This window comes from Trachurus trachurus (genome assembly GCF_905171665.1).
Source record: "Trachurus trachurus genome assembly, chromosome: 24".
Lineage (NCBI taxonomy): Eukaryota > Metazoa > Chordata > Actinopteri > Carangiformes > Carangidae > Trachurus > Trachurus trachurus.
In genome coordinates this window covers 6,325,412-6,350,022 of record NC_139910.1, presented here as the reverse complement: position 1 = coordinate 6,350,022, position 24,611 = coordinate 6,325,412, and the positions used below count along the sequence as shown (strand labels likewise).

General features: G+C 42.8%; 1 protein-coding gene across 1 annotated transcript in view; it reads right to left on the bottom strand.

Moving 5' to 3' along the window:
* Positions 1-24,611, bottom strand: part of igf2r (insulin-like growth factor 2 receptor) — a 61,694-nt gene that overhangs the window by 10,653 nt on the left and 26,430 nt on the right. Inside the window, exons 15-39 of the mRNA XM_084000671.1 lie at positions 23,166-23,310; positions 22,294-22,462; positions 21,213-21,328; positions 20,570-20,729; positions 19,206-19,385; positions 19,025-19,120; positions 18,391-18,492; positions 18,101-18,263; positions 15,786-15,962; positions 15,531-15,677; positions 14,445-14,623; positions 13,226-13,313; positions 12,926-13,135; positions 12,205-12,335; positions 9,928-10,031; positions 8,738-8,871; positions 7,877-8,079; positions 7,096-7,222; positions 6,464-6,595; positions 4,661-4,829; positions 3,573-3,681; positions 2,960-3,041; positions 1,885-2,018; positions 1,647-1,796; positions 583-738 (exon numbers count right to left, since the gene is read on the bottom strand). Coding sequence (XP_083856797.1) covers positions 583-738; positions 1,647-1,796; positions 1,885-2,018; positions 2,960-3,041; positions 3,573-3,681; positions 4,661-4,829; positions 6,464-6,595; positions 7,096-7,222; positions 7,877-8,079; positions 8,738-8,871; positions 9,928-10,031; positions 12,205-12,335; positions 12,926-13,135; positions 13,226-13,313; positions 14,445-14,623; positions 15,531-15,677; positions 15,786-15,962; positions 18,101-18,263; positions 18,391-18,492; positions 19,025-19,120; positions 19,206-19,385; positions 20,570-20,729; positions 21,213-21,328; positions 22,294-22,462; positions 23,166-23,310 — 3,563 coding nt within the window. The remainder of the gene's footprint in view (positions 1-582; positions 739-1,646; positions 1,797-1,884; positions 2,019-2,959; positions 3,042-3,572; positions 3,682-4,660; positions 4,830-6,463; positions 6,596-7,095; positions 7,223-7,876; positions 8,080-8,737; positions 8,872-9,927; positions 10,032-12,204; positions 12,336-12,925; positions 13,136-13,225; positions 13,314-14,444; positions 14,624-15,530; positions 15,678-15,785; positions 15,963-18,100; positions 18,264-18,390; positions 18,493-19,024; positions 19,121-19,205; positions 19,386-20,569; positions 20,730-21,212; positions 21,329-22,293; positions 22,463-23,165; positions 23,311-24,611) is intronic.

Here is a 24,611-nt window from a genome sequence, read left to right as displayed (position 1 = left end):
AGTAAATAATGATATGTTTCCAGATGGTGTCTAGACTCAAACCAGTTAATATGAATTAAGAGGGATTTGTATGTTTACAAAAACAAAGGTGCGAACAAATGTAAAACAAAGATGTAGTGACAAATCAAATAAGTGAAAATAAATAAATGAATAAGTGTTTCAAAAGCATGCATCAGATTTGCTAAAATGTACATTTTTTGCTGAATTTGAATTTTAATCCATTTTAGCATCACTGGGCAGGACATATCCTAAAAACACCACATTTTTTCTAAATAGTGTGACAAATTATATAAAATTTGTCAAGAAACATAGTGTTGCATTGCAAAAGTGAATCATAATAATTATATTTTCCTGTATATGGTCAGATTTTTATGAAAAAACACCAGTTACATCACTTATTAATGTACACCACATATTAATAGATATAAAACTGAACCATGAACACTGGTGTGCTCATAAACTGCCTACTGTAGAATATACACGTTCTGTTCCGTCTAAATCTCTAAAATGAGCCGACAGAAACTGTTGATTTAAGAAGGAGAGGCAAAATAAGATGAAGCTTCAGCCTACACCTAATCTCACCTGGACTTCTGTTTTGAGTGGCGAGAGGTCGAAGGTGAACTGCAGCTGGGTGTCGGTGAGCTGGCAGCCGCTGATCTTGGTGTCATCGGAGCAGACGACAGGAGTCGCCCACTCAAACAGGTAGATACACTCCAGCCGCACCATGCGTGGAGAGCCCTGCACACACACACACACACACACACACACACACACACACACACACACACACACACACACACACACACACACACACACACACACACACACACACACACACACACACACACACACACACACACACACACACACACACACACACACACACACACACACACACACACACACACACACACACACACACACACAGGTCACGAGTTTGTTCAGAAATAAAACAATATAACATTATAATACAAAAAGGATTTCAGCGGGAACAAAAAATAGATTTTTAGTTTTTCGAGATAATTAGTGATAATATACTAGCATAAATCCAGTTAAATCAATTTATAAATTAACTTATTGTATAGATTATAATGACAAGGCTTGATAGTTAATTAATGAATAGGGGTCGGGAGTAAATATGTTCTTCCCACGCCTTTTTGGATATGAAAAATCCAATAATTTTCATTTCATGTGTTGTCTTTGTAAAGTATTTATTTGTTGTGTCTGTCCATTACTGTATTATTTTCTTATTTCTTTTTACATGTCCTAAATAAACTGAAACTAACTAACTGACTAACTTGATCTGTAAAGATATTTTTGACTGAAATCGCATTTGATTTTAGTACAATGGACAAAAAAACAGATTTCCATTTTAAATTACAAACTATTGATTATATTAAAACTTATGTGCATAATAATTTGGAACACTGTATTTTGAGTCATTTAAATAAATCATTGGTAGTTTTGTTTCATACAATCCAGATATAGATTGTTAAGATTATTTTTGAGGAACAAGAAAATCCTACTGGCTGTCAGTTTTTATCAACTATTTAGGAAAAAAAGAAACAAAAAACAGCATCTGCATAATAATGTGTAATGCAGTGTAGATGAGACGAGGGACGGAGGAGAAGCCGACTGAGACTGACCAGCTCGAGGCCTCTCTGGCAGGTGAAGATGATGGTGGACGAGTAGTTCTGAGCCGGATCCTCTGCACACTTGGTGGAGCTGTAGTAAGTGATGGAAACTTCCCCGGTGGCGCTGTCGATCTCCGGGCCGCTGGTGCTGCGTCCAATGTCCTGCACGAGAACAAAGATACTGTATATCAGACACAAGCAAAGAAAGACAAACTTCTCCTCTCCTCTTCCATCAGTCTGTGTGTCTCACCACTGGAGGTCCTTTATCAGGGTCCATGCAGACGGCCGCTCCGGGGGGGCAGTTGACCCCGGGGATGGGGTTCAGAGGGAGACAGACGTTGATGTAGAAGTCTGAGGATCCGTCGCTCTGGTCCACGGCCTCGTCTGAGCAGAGAGAGAGAGAGAGAGAGAGAGAGGATGATGCATATTGTACAGGGATGAGCACTGAATACCGTCTGAATTCCCACAGTAATCCTGAGTATCGATTCTGACTCGGATTCGGCTCACAGCGAAAATACAAATGACTCGAGTCCGATCAGGCTTCGGGCTTCCTGTTTTTTTTTTTGGCCGTAGAGTTAATGCTACACACCGGACCCGACGGTGGGCTTGGGTTTTTTAATTTCCAGGCCCAGCTCCGCCTCCTCTCCCTGCACACTCACACAAAGATCTCGCTATTACGTTAAGGACGACCCCTCGTTATGCCGACTTTGCTTGTTTACACGGAACCACAACAATAAATATAAAAAATTCTTAAGTTTTGACACATTTTTTAATGAACAAAATAACTTAAATTACCACAGCTCGCTAGCCTAGAAATCTAGCTGCACCCTAGCGGCAGCAAATATATTTGCTCCGTAGGTCTAGAAACGAGCCATAGGAACTTTTTGAGTCTCGAACACCGTTTGTGTTCACCAATCACAGCGCTCTATCTGTTTAGAGAGTCGTTGGGCGGGCTTAACACCATGACGACATACATTTTAATTGGCTTGTCAGGCGTCATCAACGTCATCCTGCTCTTTGCTCTGATTGGTCGTAGCGCTAGCTAGCGCTACCCTATTGCGTGCAGAGGCAGTTTGAAAGACAGCCTTCATCCCGCCCCCTGGATTGAGCCGAGGTCTACCGCTCGTTGCCAGACTAGACATGTTAATGATATAGTCTGGCTTGTCAGGCTACCACATCGCAAAAAAAAGCACCAAAAACAGGTACCGGGTATTGTTGTACCGTATCGGTTAAGATGTGAAAGGTTCCCATCCCTAATCCTTGTATCACATCTGGATTCAGAGCGTCTGTTTTTATATGTGACTTATGAGATGCGGCTCACTGACCTGTGGCTGTGTAGTAGCCGCTGACGTGGATCAGAGGAGTCAGGTCGATCAGAGAGGAGCCGTTCTCCACAGAACATTTCACCTGAGGCAAGGAGGAGAAGAAGAAGAAGAGTTTGTAGGTTTCACAAGGACAAAAAAAAAAACAGAATAAAGGAATTCAACAACTTTCCACACTGTTTCTCAAAATGCTGAATGCGTTTTAGGAAATATTTTGGAACAAGCGAGTCAGAGACGATCATCATTCCTGCCTCCTCTCGTTCTCCTTGACGAGTTCATCGAGGCTGAAATTCAATTTGTTCTGTGAAACGGTCGATTTATAAAAGAACGGATTTTAAAATTCCTCCAGGATCAATAAAGTCGATCTGGGGAAATTATTCTTCAGATTAAAGTCACAACAACAACAACAACAACAGTATAAAGTATAAATCTTTGTTATTCCATTGTCATAACATCTGTATGACTGAGAGTGATAATAACAAACATCTGTATGTGTTTTCCAGGGGTTGTGTGTGTGTGTGTGTGTGTGTGTGTGTGTGTGTGTGTGTGTGTGTGTGTGTGTGTGTGTGTGTGTGTGTGTGTGTGTGTGTGTGTGTGTGTGTGTGTGTGTACGTACCGGCTGCTCACAGACCAGCGCCGTGTGGAAGGAGAAGAAGTGTGTGCAGGTGTCGGTCTCCGTGGCGATGAGGACGGGCTCTGCAGGCGCTGAGCCCATGTTGGACGGCCTGAAGGAAACACGAAGTAATCAGATTACTACTACGAGTGTTCAGGCTTTAAATGTCACAGAGATGAACGACGGAACAAACGTCAAAAGAGGAAGAGGAGAAAGAGAAGGAGGAGGAAGAGGAATAGGAGGAGGGGGAAGAGGTTTAGAAAGAGAAGGAGGTGGAGGTAGAGGAAGAGAAGGACAAAAGAGGAGGAAGAGGAGGAGAAGGACAAAAGAGGAGGAAGAGGAGGAGAAGGACAAAAGAGGAGGAAGAGGAAGAGGAGGAGAAGGAAAAGGAAGGAGGAAGAGGAGGAGGAGGAGAAGGAAGGAGAAAGAGGAGCAGGAGGAGGAGAAGGAAGGAGGAAGAGGAGGAGGAGGAAGAGGAGGAGGAGAAGGAAGAGGGGGAGGAGAAGGAAGGAGTAAGAAGAGGAGGAGAAGGAAGGAGTAAGAGGAGGAGGAGAAGGAAGAGGGGGAGGAGAAGGAAGGAGTAAGAAGAGTAGAAGGAAGGAGGAAGAGGAGTAGAAGGAAGGAGGAAGAGGAGGAGGAGGAGAAGGAAGGAGTAAGAAGAGGAGGAGAAGGAAGGAGTAAGAGGAGGAGGAGAAGGAAGGAGTAAGAAGAGGAGGAGAAGGAAGGAGTAAGAGGAGGAGAAGGAAGAGGGGGAGGAGAAGGAAGGAGTAAGAAGAGGAGGAGGAGGAGAAGGAAGGAGGAGGAGAAGGAAGAAGGGGAGGAGAAGGAAGGAGAAAGAGGAGCAGGAGGATGAGAAGGAAGGAGGAAGAGGAACAGGAGGAGGAGAAGGAAGGAGGAAGAGTAGGAGAAAGAAGAGGAAGGAGGAAGACGAGGATAAAGAGGAGGAGGAGGAGGAGGAGAAGGAAGGAGGAAGAGGAGGAGAAGGAGGAGGAGGAAAAGGAAGGAGGAAGAGGAGGAAAAAGAGGAAGGAGGAAGAAGAGGATAAAGAGGAGGAGGAGGGGGAAGAGGAAGAGGAGGAGCAGGTGTGGTACCTGCAGATGAACTGGATGACGGAGGAGTGTCGGAGCGTCTGGGGGTTTGATGGACAGGCGTCTCCTCCCTCGTACGTCAGCTCCACCACCTGGTCCTTGTACGACAACTTCCTGGTCACCTGACCTCCGCTCAGCGCCGCCGAGCCGCCGCCGCCGCTGATGCAAACAGCTGCAGCACAACACAGAGATCTACGTTACAGCACATTTATGATTCCTCATTTAATTCATACTTTTCCACTTTAAAGGGATAGTTCAACATTTTGGCAAATTGGCCCATTGCCATAATCCCTATAGTCATAGCAGTAGGTTCGTTACCTTTAATTGTCGGTGCAAGCTATTTTTAGAACGGCGGAGCAGAGCCGTGAGCTGCTCAGAGCTACGCTACGGAGGCTAATGGGATTTCTTGGTTTCCCTCATCAAACTCATCAAATACACAATCCAACAACTCCACAACGCTCTGGTGGACAAGTTGTGACCTGCACATTCACCACGCTATGAGATAATAACACAACGTTACCAGACAGAGTTGTTTTAGAGGGAAATTCATGCAAAACTGCTGATGTGCGGTGCCTTCAGGGGCAGTTTTTCAGCAAGCAGTCTCTGCATTTCCCTCTAAAACAACTCTGTCTGGTAACGTTGTGTTATTATCTCATAGCGTGGTGAATGTGCAGGTCACAACTTGTCCACCAGAGCATTTTGGAGTTGTTGGATTGTGTATTTGATGAGTTTGATGAGGGAAACCAAGAAATCCCTTGAGCCTCCGTAGCGTAGCTCTGAGCAGCTCACGGCTCTGCTCTGCCATTCTAAAAATACCTTGCACCGACAAATAAAGGTAACGAACCTACTGCTATGACTATAGGGATTATGGCAATGGGCCAAGTTGCCAAAATGTTGAACTATCCCTTTAACAAAAACAAAACAAAACAGCACTTGTTTTATCCCATAAATGTCCCGATGTCTCTGCGTTTTGACTCGGTTCCAGATGTGGATTAGACATCTCTGGACGTTCCCGTGGTTTTAATCACAGTGTGAGCTCCACTGAGTTAACGGTGCAGCCTGTTCAACCAGGAGTCAATCATTTGGCTCCTCAGGTCTCTCATTATGTTCCCTCAGGTGCAGCTGACAAACCACACTGACGCACGTTCTCACTGTTGCATAATCAGGTTCACGCACACACACGTGAGCAGCAGCAGGAAACAGTAACCAGGATGAACTCTTAATGAATCCATCCCTCGTGTTAGAGAATATAATTCAGGTAAAGATGAAGGAAAAGAAGATAGTTTTTACTCTTTTAACGAACATTTGTCTTCTTTATTGTCGATTAAATGCACTTTAATATTGCACCACTCCTTGCTCCTTCCGACTGAAGCTACCATTGTGTGATATACTGTATTTGTACCATGTTGTGCTTTGTTTTGTCTTTGTCTAAATGTTGTTTTAGTGTGAACCGCAGGACTGTGGGTGGAAATTAGCTTTAGAGCTAAATCTGGCATATTTACATTTTGTATGTTCTTGAATACTGTATGCAGAGTCCCGTTACAAATAAACCAATAAATGAAATGAAATGTAGAGGTGAAATAAGAATTAAACAGCTGCCACATGTTAAATATCCTCTTTTAAACATCTGCATCTCAATCAAAACTCCTCCATGAATCACTGATTGTGGATTTTCCTACACATTATTACAGTATGAGTCTTAAAACCACCAGGAAGGAGCTGAGATGTTAACATGATGTGATTTACAGACTCTGGTTAAATATTTCTGATGCTGGGACCACTGGGTGGGTGGGTGGGTGCTCGTACCGGTGTCGGGGCTGCATCCAGCACTGGCCACGTTTCCACAGATGTTCACGTGGAACGTCTTCCCCGGGTCCTGATGGTCGACCACGGCGTAACCGCCTTCCTTCGTCAGGGCGTTCAGGTCAAACAGGTGACCTGCAGGACGACAGCTCAACATCACACACACGGAAAAGGTTTCTTGTCTTATAGAAACACAGAGGCTCTAAGGTTGTGTCTCTCCTATCGTTTCACACGGAGCTCTGTCCCGTTTGAAAGGAGAAGGAAGCCTGTATGTGAGATGTACAATGTGTTTTACAGAGGAGAAACACACATTTCAGGACCTCTGACTTGTATCATCAGAACAGACATGGCCTGTTTTTAGCTTCCTTTCATATTCAATACGAATATGAAGTATGAAACTGTACTGAAGAGTTGCATTGTTTACATCTGGAGTGGGTCATGTCAAATAAATGTGCATAATGTAACTGCTTTTGGGTCAACGTTTAATGTAAACATTAATACCTTCAATAATGCACCAGGTTAGAGAGTTCCACCTTGGTGCAAATTGCAGCATTTGGTCTGTGAAAATCTTTTTAATAATCAGGCAAAATTGGTATTGGAACTGAAATCGATATTGAATTGAAAATTGAATGGACCTGTGGCTGGGTTGGTGACTCTACAGTTGTCGTGCTGAACGCTGTTCAGAGGGCAGGCGGCGGCCGTCAGCCACAGGAAGGTGTAGGTGCACTGCTCCAGGGCCGAGATCAGAGTCGGGCGAGAGTCCTGCACATGAAACACAAACACACAGCGTTTATAATTATGTTTTTAAGTGCTGAGCTTAAAACATTCACAACAGTCTGACATTATCAAATCTCCTCCCTCTCCCCATCTCCCCAAATATTAAGATACAAACTTGCAGCATTGCAGCACAACACTTTACTTTGTTATAATTCGATTATTTCACTGAATGAGGCAGGTTTGGATTTATATACAGCTCTGGAAAAAAATAAGAGATCTCTTCAAAATGATCAGTTTCTCTGGTTTTTATTATTTATAAGTATATGTTTGAGTAAAATGAACACTTGCGTTTTAATCTATAAACTACTGACAACATTTCTCTCAAATTTGAAATAAAAATATTGTCATTCAGAGCATTTATTTGGTCAAATAACCAAAAAGTTCCAGTGTTTTCAGACCTGGAATAATAATAACAATGCAAAGAAAACAAGTTCATATTCATTTTAAAACTTAGGAAGAGTTCATTAATCAACATTGGTGGAATAAAACCAATTTTTGTGTTGGAATTCAGTAAACACTGAAATCGAACGGCTGCCAAACACGTAGAGAAGCTGATTTATTAAAAACATGTTGGAGTGGTCTCTTAGTTGTTTCCAGAGCTGTAGTATACTGTATGAACGGTGTCATTATGTCCCTCACCACTCTGTCCTTGTCACACTTGAAGCGGATGATGCTGGTCCTGTTGCGGTTTCCGTTGGGACACGGCTCTCCGCTGGTGTACTGCAGCTTCAGGACGTTTCCGTCCCACGTGGGACCAGAGTCCACCTGCCCCAGACTCACGTACTTGTCTCCGTCTTTGACGCAGGACGCTGCGCTGGAGGGACACTTCCCCTGACCTGTTACTGGACGAACAGAGGGACAAGCACTGACTTTAACTCTTATTGTAACTTTAAAGGCAGTAAAATGAGGCAACCAAATAATTTGAAAAGTTTGAAAATTAACCATTTCAGTTTGAATTATTGATAAACAATGTTTTTTCAGCTCAATGTCACTATTTACATTTGCATCTGCAACATTAAAACAAATCAGAAACATGCAGGATGGATACATTTTAGTTTTTCTAAGTGTATGCAGAGGTAGGTTACACTTCCTCCTACTCCTTTTTGGGCTTTTTTGTTATTAGAATTATGTTGTCTGTGAGCTTGTCTGTCCTTTTATTTGATTTTCAGTTCATGTTGTCTTTTGTCACATCACATATATATATTTATGTATAAGCTCGAAATAAATTGTGGAATAAAAAATGAATGAATCTACTGATAAAACATCATTAATCATGATTTATTAGATAAGAAGTTATTAACACCAGTGACGCTCGTACTAACTCACAGCTTTCCCAAAAAACTTCTTCACAATAAAAGCATCCTGATGATTCACCAGTGGAAAGCTTTTACTTTGGAAAGCTTCAGGCAGCTGTCACTGATCAGGTCCTACAGTATAAAAATCCTATTATTAAACATTTACATTATAGTTTAAAGCTAAAAGGTAAAAGGCGACACCGACCTCCCTGCTGCACCAGCGACCTGCAGACATTGATGTAGTATCGTGGACTCGTGTCCCCGGCCGACGTCTCCACCTCCCAGTTCTGAGAGTCCATGGCCAGAGAGGAGAGGTCGTACGAGTTACCGTTACCGTCGCTGAGGAAACACACAGAGGACCGAGAGTCAGTATCACATGTTCACAGTTTATATTTCGTGTTTTAATGCTGGTCATCACACCGTCAGTGCTGTCTGCTCAGATAAACACATTTCTGTTCCAGCTGTGGATCCAAGAGTCACTGTGATGCTTAAAGATGAAGATTAAACTAGAGAAGCTGAAATCTGTGGCCTCCAGCTTCAACAGCTAAATTAAATTCTGGCAAAACTCAGAGTCAAACAAACTGAGAAAGAATCAAATTATAGTGAAACTAGAGGCGCCGTAAAATAATCGTTTCAAAGATGCATCAAGATTCTGAATCGATGCAGTTAAATTTAATACTAAATAAAAAGTTATCATATTTATCTGACTATTTATGTTAAATAAATGTGTAAATAATGAAAAAGCCATGTGTGGCAGCATAGAAAACTGAGGATGTGATGGATTGGGATGTATAATCGAATCAAACCAAATCGTAGACTGGTGATGTTAACTTGTATTTCCCCTCTTTGTGTTTTCCCTTTTAACCCCGAGGTCATATGTACGGAAGTGCGCATGCGTAGTTGTGTGTGTTTTGGGGAAGCGTAACACGAGTTGGAGACTCGATGTATGTATGTACTAGCCTGGTTCGGCGGAATAAAGGGATGAAAGACATAAACGTTGTGTTTATTAAGACTAACAGGTGATTCGTAATCGAATTGAATCGTGAGGCCGGTGAAGATTCAACACCACTAGTGAAAACACACAGAAATTGTAAATAACCAATGAATTAATCAATCAGCCCTGATATGAAAAGTATTAATAATAACAAATGAAAAGTTGTATTTTAATAGTCAGCTGTACTGTATGTCTATGTCCTGTCCTGTTACATAATTTCCGCATGATGCTAATCTACTTGTTTCTACCAGTTATTGAATGTACAAGAGAGTGAAATGGACAAAAACAGAAAGTTAAAGGACACGAGAAACACTTGGATGAATAGGAGGAAGTATAAAAAGGAGGAGGAGGAGGAGGAGGAGGAGGAGGAGGAGGAGGAGGAGGAGGAGGAGGGTTGTTACTTGTAGGAGCAGCTGGTGGTTTTGACGGGGATGCAGGCCAGAGCCGTGGGCCAGTTGAACATGTAGGTGCAGTCCGACGTCTCCTTGATGAACGTCGGTTCTCCCTGAACAGGAAACAACACAAACAACCAGACATCAACAACACTGAAGAGCTGGGTCACAATAAAGTTTGATTTCCAACTTCCCTGAAATAGTTACAGTAGGTTTGTCTGATTTATCCGGTTAACTATCAAACGAGTTTGTGTATCGTGTTGTGTTTATAACTAGGGGTGACCTTGAATAGTCAAATTGTTGACGATTCGATTCGGAGAGGTCTGATCCGACTATCAACCTCATCCTCTAAGCCAGTGGTTCTCAACCAGGGGTCCGCGGACCCCTAGTGGTCCGTGGTGTAATTGCAAGGGGTCCGTGAAAATATCCGCCGAACCTTCCAATCCGGCCCGCGAGTTTTAATAGTTTGCACACTGTATTTCTCCGTCTGTGTGCGCCTGTAAGTCAATGCGCTGGGACATGAAAACACGTTCAAAGTGTTTGTGTGTGCCTGTGAGCCCCAGCACTGGGATAAGGAAACGCCCAGGTACCGCCGGCTGGACTCGCAGGGTTTTCCCTGTCTGCAAAGGCCGTGGGTGATTTTGGCCGCCGCCTTGGTTCAACTGTGTGTGCATCATGCATGAGGGGTGGGGGGGTTGAGATGAAGCGTGTTTTGCGCGCGCTCAAACCCATTCTATGTAGACGCGCTTCATGCACGCTCCCAACTCAAAAGCTGTAGTGGCGCGTGGTTGATTTTCCGTGCACGTCCACGGCGCACAGCTGCACGCACGGACCTGCTTCTCCCCCGGTGTTGTGTCCCGCTGCCTTCGGCCTGTGTCTCTCCTACTGTTCCCACTGAGCTCTGCCTCATTTGAAAGGTGAAGGAAGCCCGTGTGTGGAAAGACGTCGCCTGTTACTGTTGTATGGAAACGTGAGCTGGAATTACTGAATTGTTTGTTGTTGTTGCAACTTTTAATAAAGTTGAAAAAAAGAGGAAAGACGTCGAGATGTAGAATGTGTTATTGAAGAGAAACACATGTCAGGACCTATGGTCAGGACTTGTATCATCAGACCTGATGGTCAGCCTCCTTGCATATTTAAGCTGAAAATCACAGGGCATGTCTTGTCAGCAAGCTCCTGCATGATGTAAATGATGATATGTCAAGATTTTTCATTTTATATCATACAAAACACCAAAGATGTGTATAATTGAAAATGATGTGCACAAGTACTGTAAAATAAAAATATAAAATCTAAACAACCAAATTATTAGGGAAAAGGGTGAATTTAATTTCTATCAGGCCATTGTCTGCAGCCAATGCAGTATGATTTGTTGTTCTGGAAGTTACAACTGAAAGCTTATATTTACCTCAACAAGTAAATAAATGCCATAATGCAATTTAAAATGCATTTTTTCCCCCCCTGTTTCTATCAAATTGCAAATTGGGGGGGGGGGTCCTCAGGGTCGATCAAAAATATGCAGGGGGTCCCGTACCCCAAAAAGGTTGAGAACCGCTGCTCTCAGTATATTTTTAAACTGTCATTTTCTGTTGTACTTTGTAGTTTGGCCTTGGTGTCTCGCACTCTCTCTGTGTTTCCGCAGATCCACCGGAGCTCCATCTCCCTGCACCAGCCGCCTGCATCGCCCCCCTCCCACCCCTTCCCCTGCTGTTAGACCGGCCTCCCCTCCCTTCCCATGGTCCAGTCTACCACCCAGCCCTCCCATCGAGCTGGCCAGCCCCCCCCCCCCCCCAGCAGAGACTGCCTTCATCAACCCCTGCTAACATTTCCATATTCCGCACATTCTGTGACAAACTGTAAACTGTTTTCTTGTCTGTAACAACATCTATTGCACGTCTGTCCGTCCTGGGTGAGGGATCCCTCCTCTGTTGCTCACCCTGAGGTTTCTCCTGTTTTCCCCTGTTAAAAGGGTTTCCATGGAGTTTTTCCTCAGTCGATGTGAGGGTCTAAGGACAGAGGATGTTGTTACGATGCCATGTAAAGCCCTTTGAGACAAACTGTTTGTAAAAACGGGCTATACAAATAAAATTGCCTTGCCTGCCTTGCCTAAGCGTCGCAAAAAAAAAAAAAAAAAAAAAAAAAGATCGTACCATTCTGAATATATGGGGGTGCTCCCTGCTGCTAAAGATTCAAAAATCCCTAGTCGAGGACACTCCTAGTTATAACATACACACTGGTGGAAAAAGGCAATAAAATATAACTTTCTATAACGTTTGTCAGACTCACAGGGTTCTTGTCGGGGTGGCAGGAGAAGTAAATCTCTGTGGATCTGTTGTAAATCTTATGGCAGGTCTCTCCGTCGGTGTAGTTCAGGATGAGCTGGTCTCCCACGTAGCTCAGGAGCTGGTTCGCTTTCCCTGCGTGCAGACACAGCAAGGCAAGGCAAGGCATTTTTATTTATATAGCGCATTTCATACCAAGGCAACTCAATGTGCTTTACATAAAGACAAAACATAAAAAATAAAATAAAAAAGAACAGCATAAAAACAAAGAACACAGAGTTAAAAGCAGGAGCAAAGAAGAATAAAAAAGTAAAATAAAAGAAAATAGATAAAGTTAAAAGTTCTTAAAAAGAGCTCAGCTATAAGTACATGAAAAGAGAAATGTTTTTAACCTGGATTTAAAAGTGCTGACAGTTGGGGCTGATTTCAGTTCTGCTGGTAGTTTGTTAGTAGTAGTAGTAGATCTCAGAGCTCTACTGGGTTTATACTCTACTAACATGTCATTCATGTATTCTGGACCTCGACCATTCAGTGATTTGTAAACCAGTAGCAGAACTTTAAAATCTATTCTGTAGCTGACTGGGAGCCAGTGTAAGGTCTTAACAACTGGGGTGATGTGATCTGATCTCTTTGTTCTGGTTAAAACAAAACACACACACAACAACAGTAAAAAAAAAAGTGCACAACGCTGGACAACGGAGCAGAACATGGGGCCGATTCTGCACCTGCGATCTTGTGCTTGTCTCCGTCGGCCTGGCAGGACGACACCGTGTCGCTGCCCGTGTCGGCGTGCGTGCAGACGCCTCTCTTCAGCCCGTCGCACACGGACAGGTGGTAGGTGTACTTCCCGTTGGGGACGGGGTAGTCTCTTCCCTTCAGGGAGCTCAGGTCGAACTCGTAGCCGCTCCGTTGGTCACGCACCCGGCACTCTTTGCCTAAGAAGAGACGGTCGTTTAATTAATTAAAAACATTGGAGACTTTATTTTATTTCTCACGGCTTTGTAAAGACTGAGACGTGTTTTCACCTTGAGCCGCCATGACAGGACAGGCCTGAGACGTCCTCCACACAAACACGTATTCACAACCGTCCTGGCGGTCGAACATGGGGGAGCCCTGCAGAGAAGAAACATCACAGCACCATGTTAACACTGTCACACTACCACCTTAACATGACAGCTGAAATAAACTAATTATAGCTTAATCCGTCTAGAACTGGACGACTTAAATCATGTAAATGTATCCGACTAAAAACACCCAGATGATGTGACTGGAAACCTGTTTTCTTCTGCATGTAAACGCCTTCATCTGACTGAAACCGGACGATGCATGTGTGTGCAAGTTTCACAACAGTAGCGACGGCACAAAGTGAAGCAGAGAGGCCGACCTGGACCCCGGCAAAGAAAGGTGCCTGTGCCGATTCAGTGCATTTCACACAGTGCAACCGGCAAGAACATGTATTTATAAAGAAAAATAAACCTGAGTCATTTGTATATACTTTCAACCCAAACCGGCGCATCCGGTCGGGAACTGTAGTTGAGAACTCTAAGTTATTCATATCTAGTTATTTACTAGGTGACCGAAAAGTCAACAGGAGAGGGGGCAATATTAACCGGCTGAAAAACGACGCATATCATGTAGATTCAGACTGAAGACGTCAAGCCTATGAAGGAACACATATGAAGTTATGTAGTAAACAAGAAAGTGTTAAACAAAGCAGAATATGTTTTCTCCTTTAGCTTTGATGACAGCTTTTTGTACACTTTTGAATCTGTCATTAGTTTCTTGAGGTTACTAGTAACATCACTGGAAGACAACTCATAAAACCACGTGGATTTCAACCTAGGGAGCCTGAAAATTACAGATTTTTTTTTGTTAATTCTCACATTTTGGAGGCCGGAAGGCAAGACAAACACCTAAATATAAGTTATAAGTTATATAAATCGCGTCTTTGCGTCACAGCCTTTTACACCGCGGATGTAACGAATAAACGGTGACGGTGTGAACGAACAACATAGAACAGGACCAGCCTTCAAAAAGTGATATTTCCATTATGTCTCCTTTAAGTATGAATCTACATTGTAGAAAGTGAGAAAGATAAAGTAAAACTGAAATTGAATGAGAAGGTTTGTCCAGACATGTTTATATCAACTATTCGATTTTCCCTGCTGCATGTGAACTGTGTCAAGGACCAAACTCCGACAAGACGCCCAACTCAAACTTGTGTAACCGTTTCCATCGACTCACAGGGTTGTCGTCACACTCCAGGATGATGCGGGTGGAGTAGCGGGACGCGGCTCCACAGCGGTCCCCGTTCTGGTAGGTGATGCTGATGGCGCCGCTCTCGGCCACCTGCGGCGTGGACTGGACGTAGCCCAGGTTGTAGCTCTTCCCATCGATCAGCCCGCAGGCTCCCAGAGGCCCCGCTGCACCGAGGACGACAACACAAACACAGTCAGGAAGGAAAACGTCACAGTTTAACCACTTCCCTTTTATTGTAATTGAAATTTTGACGTTAAATCTGTTGCTATGAATGAAAAACCACACATACAGTAAGATAATCAATGCATGCAGCAGTAATCTGTCCTACTGTCATGCTTTATGTGCAATAAAAATAGCTCTTAATAACTTCCCAGGAGTCCAAAGGGAGGTGCACAAACTTTTATTATATATGATAAAAAACAAAAAACAAATGCTCCGATTTGAAAGAAAGCAGAAAACTTTTGTTTGTGCCTCAAAACATGACTGAAATGATAAATGAATTGTTAAAATAGTTGATTCCTCTGCTCTCAGTTGAATAATCCGCTTTTCAATGCAGCTCCTCATGTGACAGATAATAATTTAAACTTGTAAGTTGTTAAAAAAAAACAGCAAGAAAGAAACTCTCTCCTATATTTTCAAGTGTCTATTCATGTATCTAATATCATTACTTGAAATTATTTCTTGTTTGTTTTATTTGGTTTGTTCTTTAGTCGTTGTTTTTAGTTTGTTTGTTTCTTAATTTTTAAATTGTACTCTTTATTGTTATTCATATATTTCGATCATTATTCTTTTTGTGTACCGGTAATTTCCTTGATTTCTATCATCTATATATTTCTGATTGCTCATTTGTATATTTTGTTTTCTTTAGTATGATATTATATTTCATTGTTAATTATAGGTGGAGGCACCTGATAAGCTCCGTGAGTTTTCGCCTCTTCCTGCACTTTAAATTGTTAAATTGTTACTTTTACTTGTGTAATCTTTAACTGTGCAAATAAATAAAATCTAAAAATCTAAAATTACAACCTCCATTTATTTACTGTAAGTGTGTGTGTGTGTGTGTGTGCTGACCTGGACAGTCGGACACGGGGGGGAGGGGTTTGCACACGTTGATGTAGAAGCGCCGTGATTTGACCGTATCGGTATCTATGGCGATCCAGGGGCTGTCGTCTCCGTTCCTGATGAGGTGGCTCAGGTCGTACTTGTTCCCGTGGGTGTCTACGGTTCAACAGAGAGTTAATTAATTCATTAACTAACACTGACTTCTACATACACGTACACGTACATCTCAGCTGTGTGTTGTGTGTGTGTGTTGTGTGTCGTTACCGGTGAACTCGCAGGCCACCGGCGCGGGGATGCAGGCCAGAGCGGTGGAGAACTCGAACAGGGCGTCGTGCACCACGTGGTTGGGAAACGAGTTCAGGTCCTCGCGCAGCAGCTTCAGAGATCCGGGGTAGGAGGTCCGGTCGCACACGAAGTTGATGGTGAAGGTGTCGCGGGTCGCTGAGGAGGAGACGGAGAGATGAGACTGACTCAGACTCCACGGTAACCAGCTCATCTGAGGTTATAACCACTATAAGGTCAAGGTCAAGGTTTCTTTATTAATACCAGCTGGTAAATTTGTTGTGCAGACAGGCACTCAGCAGTCCCAGTATAAAAAACAGCCGCACACAGACATCATGACACACAAATCACAAATATAAAAGACAATATAATCAAAATACATGGTCAAAGTCATAGGAGTAGAAATAAAAAAGTGCTTCTACATATAAAAGTGCTTCTACATGTCCCTAGGGTCAGCTAGGTTCAATATGCAGGGATGCAAACGGGTCAGGACCAAAAAAGAGAGGAATTGTCTGGGGGGGGGGGGGGGGGGCTCACCATTAACAATATCACAATATCACAGAAAAGTCTATTTCCAGTAGTTCAACCCCAACCAAGTATTGAGTGCATATAGATGGACAGTTTTCAGAAGGCCAACATTTCTAGATTAAAAATGCTTTAAAAAAATAAAAACCATTGCAATATTTCAATTTTGGAGATACTGATTTTTAGGTCTTCACTGAATGTTAGTCATAATTATTACTATTAAAATAAACTGAAGAAATAAAGACATGGGATTTAACATCCCATTCAGTGTGTAATGGACATATAGGCCTATATAATGTGTTAGTTTCACTTTAATTGAACACATTCTACATCGCGGAGGCGACGTCTCTCCTTCACCTCTGAAACGGGGCAGAGCTCCGTGGGAGACACCTGCCTGACACAGTAATGTACGTACCGACTGCACGCGGATACGCGCCGCTTTGGGTAACGAGCGCGCACGTCGCGTGTCAACATTGGAGGTCGGCAGTTATCAGTATGATCAGAAACCATGAAGGAGTTCGCCTCAGTTTCATGTGATTGTCACTGTCAGCCTGTTAGAAAAACATTTTACTGACCCCAGCTGAGACGCTGAGAGACCCCCCCCCCCCCTCCCTCAAAACAAAAACTCTTCGGATCTGAATGATTCACACAAGTCACCTAATTGGTCATGAAAAAAGCGAGTTTCGCTTTTCGGCGCGCTGTTTGCATCCCTGAATATGAACAAGATCACCTTGTGGCTTTACTATTCAGCATTACCATTGCTGTGGGTATGAAGCTACTTCTGTACCGTTTTGTCCTGCCCTTAGGGGCCACAAAACGTCAGCCAGAGCGAAGGAGCTGGAACTCGCCGTGCAAAGGATGTGAGCAGTCATTACGAATAGCGCTGGCTTTACGCTGCAGCTGTGTGTCATAGAGGGCTGCCATGGTAAATTGAGGCTCACCAATTATCCTACCAGCCCATTTGATAATCTGATTCAGGGAATTTTTGTCCTGTAATGACAGATTACCAAACCAGGACACCAGGGCAAAAGATAACACCGACTCGATAAAAGCTCGATAAAATAGCCTGAGCAAGAGTTTTGTCAATGGACCATTTCCGAAGATAAAACAGACGCTGGTGTCCCCTCTTACACACTGCTTCACAGTTCTTGTTAAAAGACAGTTTAGAATCAATTACAGTGCCCAGATATTTATAGCTTTCCACACATTCCACAGATTGGCCCTTAATGACTGTGGGATCACAATTTGGAGTCTGTGCCCTAAAATCAATAGTCATGTCAGACCTCCTAAATAACCTCCTAAATACTCATGTAATTACAGTGAATGAAAATATCTACAAGCTGGTATGAAGAAGTTGTCGTTTTTACAGATTTAATTTCATTTTGCAAGCGACCAAATGTAATATTTCTAATAATGTGACAATGTGCAGCTGGTTGCTATTTTGCTAGAGGTAAAGTTAATATCAGGGTTCCCACTCTTTTCTCTAAAATCATTTTCCAGGACGTTTTCACCCGCTACAGTCTTACAGACATGTTATCACACAGTACACTAACACATCCCCCGTCCCATTCAGGCTTTGGAGAAGTGTTGTTTTCCACAGTTGGACCTAATTTTTTACATGATTTTTATTCCTCTCTCAGTCCCAGAAGTCTTACATGCTTAGAAATTATGACAAATTTATCATAAAACAACGCAAAAACATGTTGCTTTTGTTTTTAAACCAAGCCCACACCAGCTCTCTGTCACTCAGCAGAGTAAACCCTGGTTCCTACCTGTGGGGTCGTCCAGCGGCCCCTTGTACGTCAGTTTGAGCAGCCCGTCGGTCGAGTACTGCAGCGTCTTCTCCACCCCCACCGGGCTGACGGGACGTCCGGCCTCCAGCTCACAGCCGGCCATGCCCGGTCCGCACTCGCCCGCGTCCGAGCAGATGTTCACCTGCAGCGAGGAAAACAGCAGTCAACACATAACACATCAACACAAAACACAGAACACAAAACCCTTTTAACTTTAATCCCACGGGCAACTAAACTACTAAACTGAGGTTTGAGGACAACGTTATTACCAGGAAGTCCTTTCCGTTTCCCTGTGTCTTGTATCCGATCTTTGAAGCCAGAGGCTGCAGGTTTAACTCAAAGCCGGTGACGGGGTCGACAACAGAACAGTTCTGAAAAACAAAAAGTTTTTAAATTATTCATTTTTCACATTTGAAGGTTAGGGTTGGAGATCTTATTCTGGAGCTTTTTTTTTTTTTTAAGTGCTTGAAATCCTCTTCACACCCTGATTGCAACCAAGTAACTAAAGGGATAGTTCTACATTTCAACAAGGAGCAGGATGAAGGAAAATTTACAGTACCTGCCCCTCTCTGTTGTTATAATTGCATTGGCTTACTATCAACACCAATATTATACTCTATTTCAAAAAATTAAAGATGATGAAACATATATATCTTTTCCTTTTCCCCCCTTCTTTTTCTCTTTCTCCTTCTTTTTTGTAGGCGCTTATCTTTTCTTTTCTAAACATTTTCTTTAACTGAGATATACTTGTACAACTTTTCAGTTCCTTGCTTTATGAATGCCATATTTTACACCTGCAACAGAAACACACATTTGTTTTAAGCTTAGCCTTAAAACAAATGTGTGTTTCTTTAATGTCACTGATAATAAGACTGAGTTGTCATGTGGGTGAACTGAACTCACGCTGTTCTTGGTGGTGCTGATGGCGCAGGCGGCCCGGGTCTCCCACATGAAGGAGGCGGTGCAGTTCTGGAACATGAGGAACCGAGGGCCCATGGACTGGAACCACAAACACACACAGAAAGTTACAGGTGTGAAACGTTGAGTGTTGCTGTGTTTCGCTGCCTGAGCTCGGTCCACTCACCACCGTCCCTCTGGAGCAGACCAGGTGGATGCGCGTCGTGTGCGTGAGGCTCTGTCCTTCCTCCGACGTGCAGATGGAGCCGTCGGTGAACTCCAGCAGCAGCCGGTCGCGGCTCTCGATGATCGGCCCTCGCTTGGACATCCCCATGTTGCTGACGTCAACGACTTCCTTCGGAGAGCCCTACAGGACGGAGAGCAGGACGACGACGTCAGAGAGATGGAGATAGAAAGCATCAAAGCCTCAGTCCACAGGGATAATGAACTCAGCCTGTGCTGATAAAACTGAGCCTTCAGGACTTCCACAGGAGAGTGTTTTACTTGAAATATGCTCTACTATGACATTTTCTTCTGTATTTCTCTCGCCTGGTCTCCTTGTGTATTAATGCTCGTAAAACCTCAGCCCTGTGATGAACAATCAAGTAATTGACACCCTTTTTTCAGGACAACCTCAGCATTCAGAATATTTATTCTGTAGTAGAGTCATATGAATAGCTGAGTTGATGGTATTCTAAAAAACTTGCACGTTTTGTTATTTTTATCAAAACGATTAGTGCAACTAACAGCAGAATAAGACATGATCTCAGCTCTTTCTACAGCTGACATGCGCAGTAGAACGTCACGTAGATCGATAATCCCTCTATATGATCAGAAAATGACAAATAAAAATAATTTCACATATATTTGTTTAAAATTATTAAAAACTTCCATTTATACTACTTCTATAATATATATAACTTCTATGTAACTGTTCTTTGAGGTCTTGGGGATTAGCAGGGAAAGAATAAGGGCTCTAACTATGATACAAAATATATTATTTTAACATTATTTACAAAAAATGCCCCACTCGCCTGGCATGAAAACAGTGTGTGTCTGCAATGAGGAAGAGAACCACATCCCTGGATTTTTTTGTCTTGTTTGCTGTAGTGAACAAACTTTCTCCTTCCATATGATTTGATCCCATGTCTTGGTCTTTGCTTGTGAAAATGTGTAAATGGTAACCTACACATTTTGCATTGCATTTACGATCATAACAAGGCAACAGATCAACCGCCTTGATGTAAATGAACTCTCTCATGTGATGGGGCAGGAGTCTCCTATTGGACACGGATGTTTAAGGCAGGATTACTCTGCTTCTGGGTGAGCTACAGACTCACCAGTGGATCTTTGTAAAGGCCGAAGTGTCTCGCTTTCAATATAAAAAGACATACGTCGCTATCATTTGGCGTTCCGGAGATAGACGTGAAAGAGTAAAACAATACCCTCAGACCTCAGAGGGTTTATTAATGCATCAGGCTCAGATCCTCCTCTCCTCTGATTGGCTGACGATGCAGAATAAAAAAAAACACTTCCTGGTTGGTTACTGACCTGCTCGGTGACGTATTTCATCTGACACACGGACGCGTGGCGGTCGCAGCCCTGCACGGCGTTGATGGGCCGACAGATGTTGATGTAGTACTTCTTCAGGTTGCTGGTGTCCGACAGGTCCATGGCCTGCCAGTTGCTGCCGGTGCTGGAGCGGGACAGGCTGGAGGGAGGAGGAGGAGGAGGAGAACATCTAATCAATCAATAATTCACTAATAATAATTCACTAATCAATAATTCACATGACTGTGAAGGCCGTGTGAATTATTGATTGATTGATTGATGTATTTATTGGGGCTTGATATTGTATAATGTCTGCTTTAAATGAGTGTGAATGATTGTGAATGTAGGAATGAATGAACGTGTAGGTCGCAGATCATTGATTGTTTGACTTATTTATTGATGCTTCTTATGGTACATGCTTGTTTTTTACTTGTCATTGTTTATATGATGCTACTGTCATTATTAGTTTTTATTTTTTTTATTGTTTACTTTTTAAGGGTTGAGAGTGAGCCAGGGCAGACCACATTTCAATGCACTGACTGTACATCGTGCTTTTTAATGTATATGACAAATAAACTTGAAACTTGAACTTAATAAACATGTTAACGTGCTGTGGAACAGGACAGGAGCAGACGGGAGTTACCTGGACAAGTCGTACTGCTCCAGACTGGTGGGGTCGGTCACCATGCACTCATGGGGACGTTCAGGACACGCGTAGGACGTGTACCAGCGGAAGTTATAGGTGTAGTTGTCTTCAATCTGGATTTACAGAGACAAGATTAAGATGTGTTAATATTGGGGCGTCGTTTAGCTCGATTAGAATCGATTCATAAACTTCACAGGCTTTCGTACAGAGCGTTGCAGCGACCTAAGACAACCAATGCTCGTTAACAGATGAATAACCGTTAACTGATAAGGTTAAAATACTTTATTGAATCGATACTCTAGTACTCTAATACTCTATTGTCGATTGAGAGGACGGTTGCTGCCAAAAAGTCGTAAAAGAAACGAATTGGGAGAAAAGCATATCGTCCCAGCACTAGTTTCTATTTTCTACAAGTTCTTGTGAATGTACAAAATCTCTCGCTCTTTCTAAGCTGCTTCTGCTTCATTCATGCTCGAGTTCGCAACCGGCCTGAAAATAAAGACCTGACTCGGTCCGATCCGCGAGTGTTGGAGCCCAGACTTACGAGCATTAATTCTCGGCCCGAACGCAGCCAAAATAAAAAAAGAGGAAGCCAGTGATCCGACCTGACCCAAGGCTGTCGATTTTTTCGGCTGACAACTTGCGTGCTGATCCATGGAGAGTGATCCAAACGGCTCACGTATCAACAATGATCCGTTGCACCACTAATGGCCGGAGCAAACGTTTATTTATCTAAATGAACGCTGCTCTGGATCGACTGTCTCCTTCTGTTCTGACTCTTTTAAAACAGTAACAACAGAACCATTTGAGAGGATTTTCCATCTTTGCTGAGCAGAAGATTCATTCTAAATTAAATAAGCCTGTCCCATTCATAATACAAGCCGGGTCAGTTCAGCAGGTGAAGTAAAAAAAAATGCTGGGCTTCTATTGGAGAATATTTGGTAGCTCAGAAACAGAGGTTTACAAAGACACAAAGTGCAGAAACACTGTGTACAAACAGGAACAAATACACTGTTAAATATCTAGAGACACAGTTGAAGCAGTAGGAGGGAAGAGGAGGATGAAGGCAGGAGTTCACCTGGAACTCCGGGTTTCCAGCCCCGGCCTCGGGGTCACAGAGGAAGGAGATGTGCGTGGACCGGAGCGTGTGCTCCTTGTTGTTGTACTGGGAGCCGTTGCTGTAGGTGAGCTGGATCAGGCCGTCGTAGTACGACAGCCGCGAGTTGGCCTGTCCCAGACTCCAGGAGCTGACGAGGAAACACAGACGAGGAAAATTCATTCAATCAGGCCTGGATGTCACCGGTGTCGTCAGAGAGAGGAAGAGGAAAGATTCTGTCTCTGTCTCTTAACAGATTCTACATCTCCCTCTGTTTCTCTTCTCAGGCCGACATTAGATTTGGGTTGTTGCGCTTCCTGACGTCTTTTTCTTAAAACCCACTTTCACAAACTTGATTTTAGTTGATGTCATCCTCGTCTTTTTATCACTTCTATTTGTTTCCAAACATTTTTATTTCCCCGTCTTAATGTACAGTACCCTCACTCTCTTAGTCGGTGTAGTTCCCCGTTCTACTTTCACATTCACTATTGCTCTATTTTATCTCACAGTTTTTACTCTGATGCTTTTAGTTTTAATTTTACACCTTCTTCTGTTTCAATTCTTTTTATCCAATCTTTTCTTATCTTATCTCTTTCTATCACCCTCATTTTATTTATTTTATCTACTTAACTGCATCCTGCATTTTAATGTGGTCTCAATTTGTTGTTGGGGTCTCATATTACCTGTGTTGCTGTCATCTCCTATGGTTTTATGACACTGGTTTGTGACTTATCTTTGTAAACTTGTGTTTTTTAAGGTTCTATATAACTAAAGTTATTATATTATATTATATTATATTATATTATATCATATTATATTATATAGGAGTTTTGCGTGTGGTCTTTTATCCCCACCTCTTCTCCACCTGGCAGGCTCCAGCCTTCTCGGGGCAGTTTCCTTTGACGGGGCCACAAACGTTGATGAAGTAGTCGTAGTGTCCGCTGGTCAGGTTGTAGAAGCCGTCGTGTTTGGTGAGAGGCGACAGGTTGAAGGAGAAACCTGTGGAGCAGAGCAGAGCAGAGCAGACACAGGTCAGAGTTAGAGTCAGTCAGGGTTCAGAGGTGAACGAGGAGGAACCAGGAGCCTCTTCAATGATTCACATGTGAGCTCAGGAGATATGGAGGGATTTAAGAGGTGGAGGTGACATGAACTCGCCAGCAGGTGGTGCTGTGGAGGAGATAAACTGAACTCAAGGCAAGTGCCAGAAATGTTCTTGGTTCTGAGCTTTTACTGTAACATCAGGTGACTCTGAGCGCAGAAACACCAGCCACGTTTACATGTGGATTTTTTCTATAATCGTTCTGATTGGAAATTCCAACTTCACTGTTTTACATGGACACGAAATAAAGTGGTGCGAATAAAACGTGCGTGTTCATGCATCAAGCAGTTAATCAAAATGAATTCACTGTGACACGAGCAGTGAAGTTTTGCCGGTCAAATTTGTTGAAAACAACGGCATAACGCAGTTTTACTTGGATTGGCTTTTATTCCGATTATTTGTGTCCATGTAACATGGCTACTGTGAGTCCAAACCTGGGTGTGGTCTCCTAAAAGCTGCTGGTCAAACACTAAAACTATTAATAAAGGTAAATCTGAGAGGATTAAATAATTAATCCATTGAGTGGGAATCAGAGTGACGGCTACAAATAAGAAGCCAGGTCCTTGAATCTTTGGTTAAACTAACATCAGCTCCACAAAGACTCGCGTCTTAAACTGAATCAGACTCATTAGACCTTAAACAGCTTGAACAGCTTTTTAATTCTAAAATATAAAATATAAATTGATTATTTGGTTTGATAATGAACTGACAAGTCATTTTCAAGCAGAAGTGAAAACTCTCCTCTGGTTTCTGCTGCATTAAAGGACCATTTCTACATTTTTCATCCATTTTTCTATTCACTAACAGTTCAATATGTGTGTGCCGCTCTTCCCGATTATTGATTTCTCATTTTTATTCATTATTTATTATCAATAGGCCTAGTAGTTGTTGTTTTTAAGTAGTGTACAAGTGCACTGTCCAATTTGTGTACAATGGCAATAAAGACTATTGTTTTCTATTCTGCTTCACAGATGTGAGGATCTGCTGCTTTTCTCTGTTTGATTTGGTTGTAAAAAATCTATAAATGTTGGTTTTTTTGACTGTCGGTCAGATAACACAGGAAAATAACCGACTCATCTACTGTAAGACAACAACTGTCACAGTGACAGATGATCAATGTCACTGTGAGACGCTCTCAAGAGCTCAGGGAGTGACGAAGCAGCCGGAGGAAACGACGAGAAGGAGACATCAAACTGCTCTG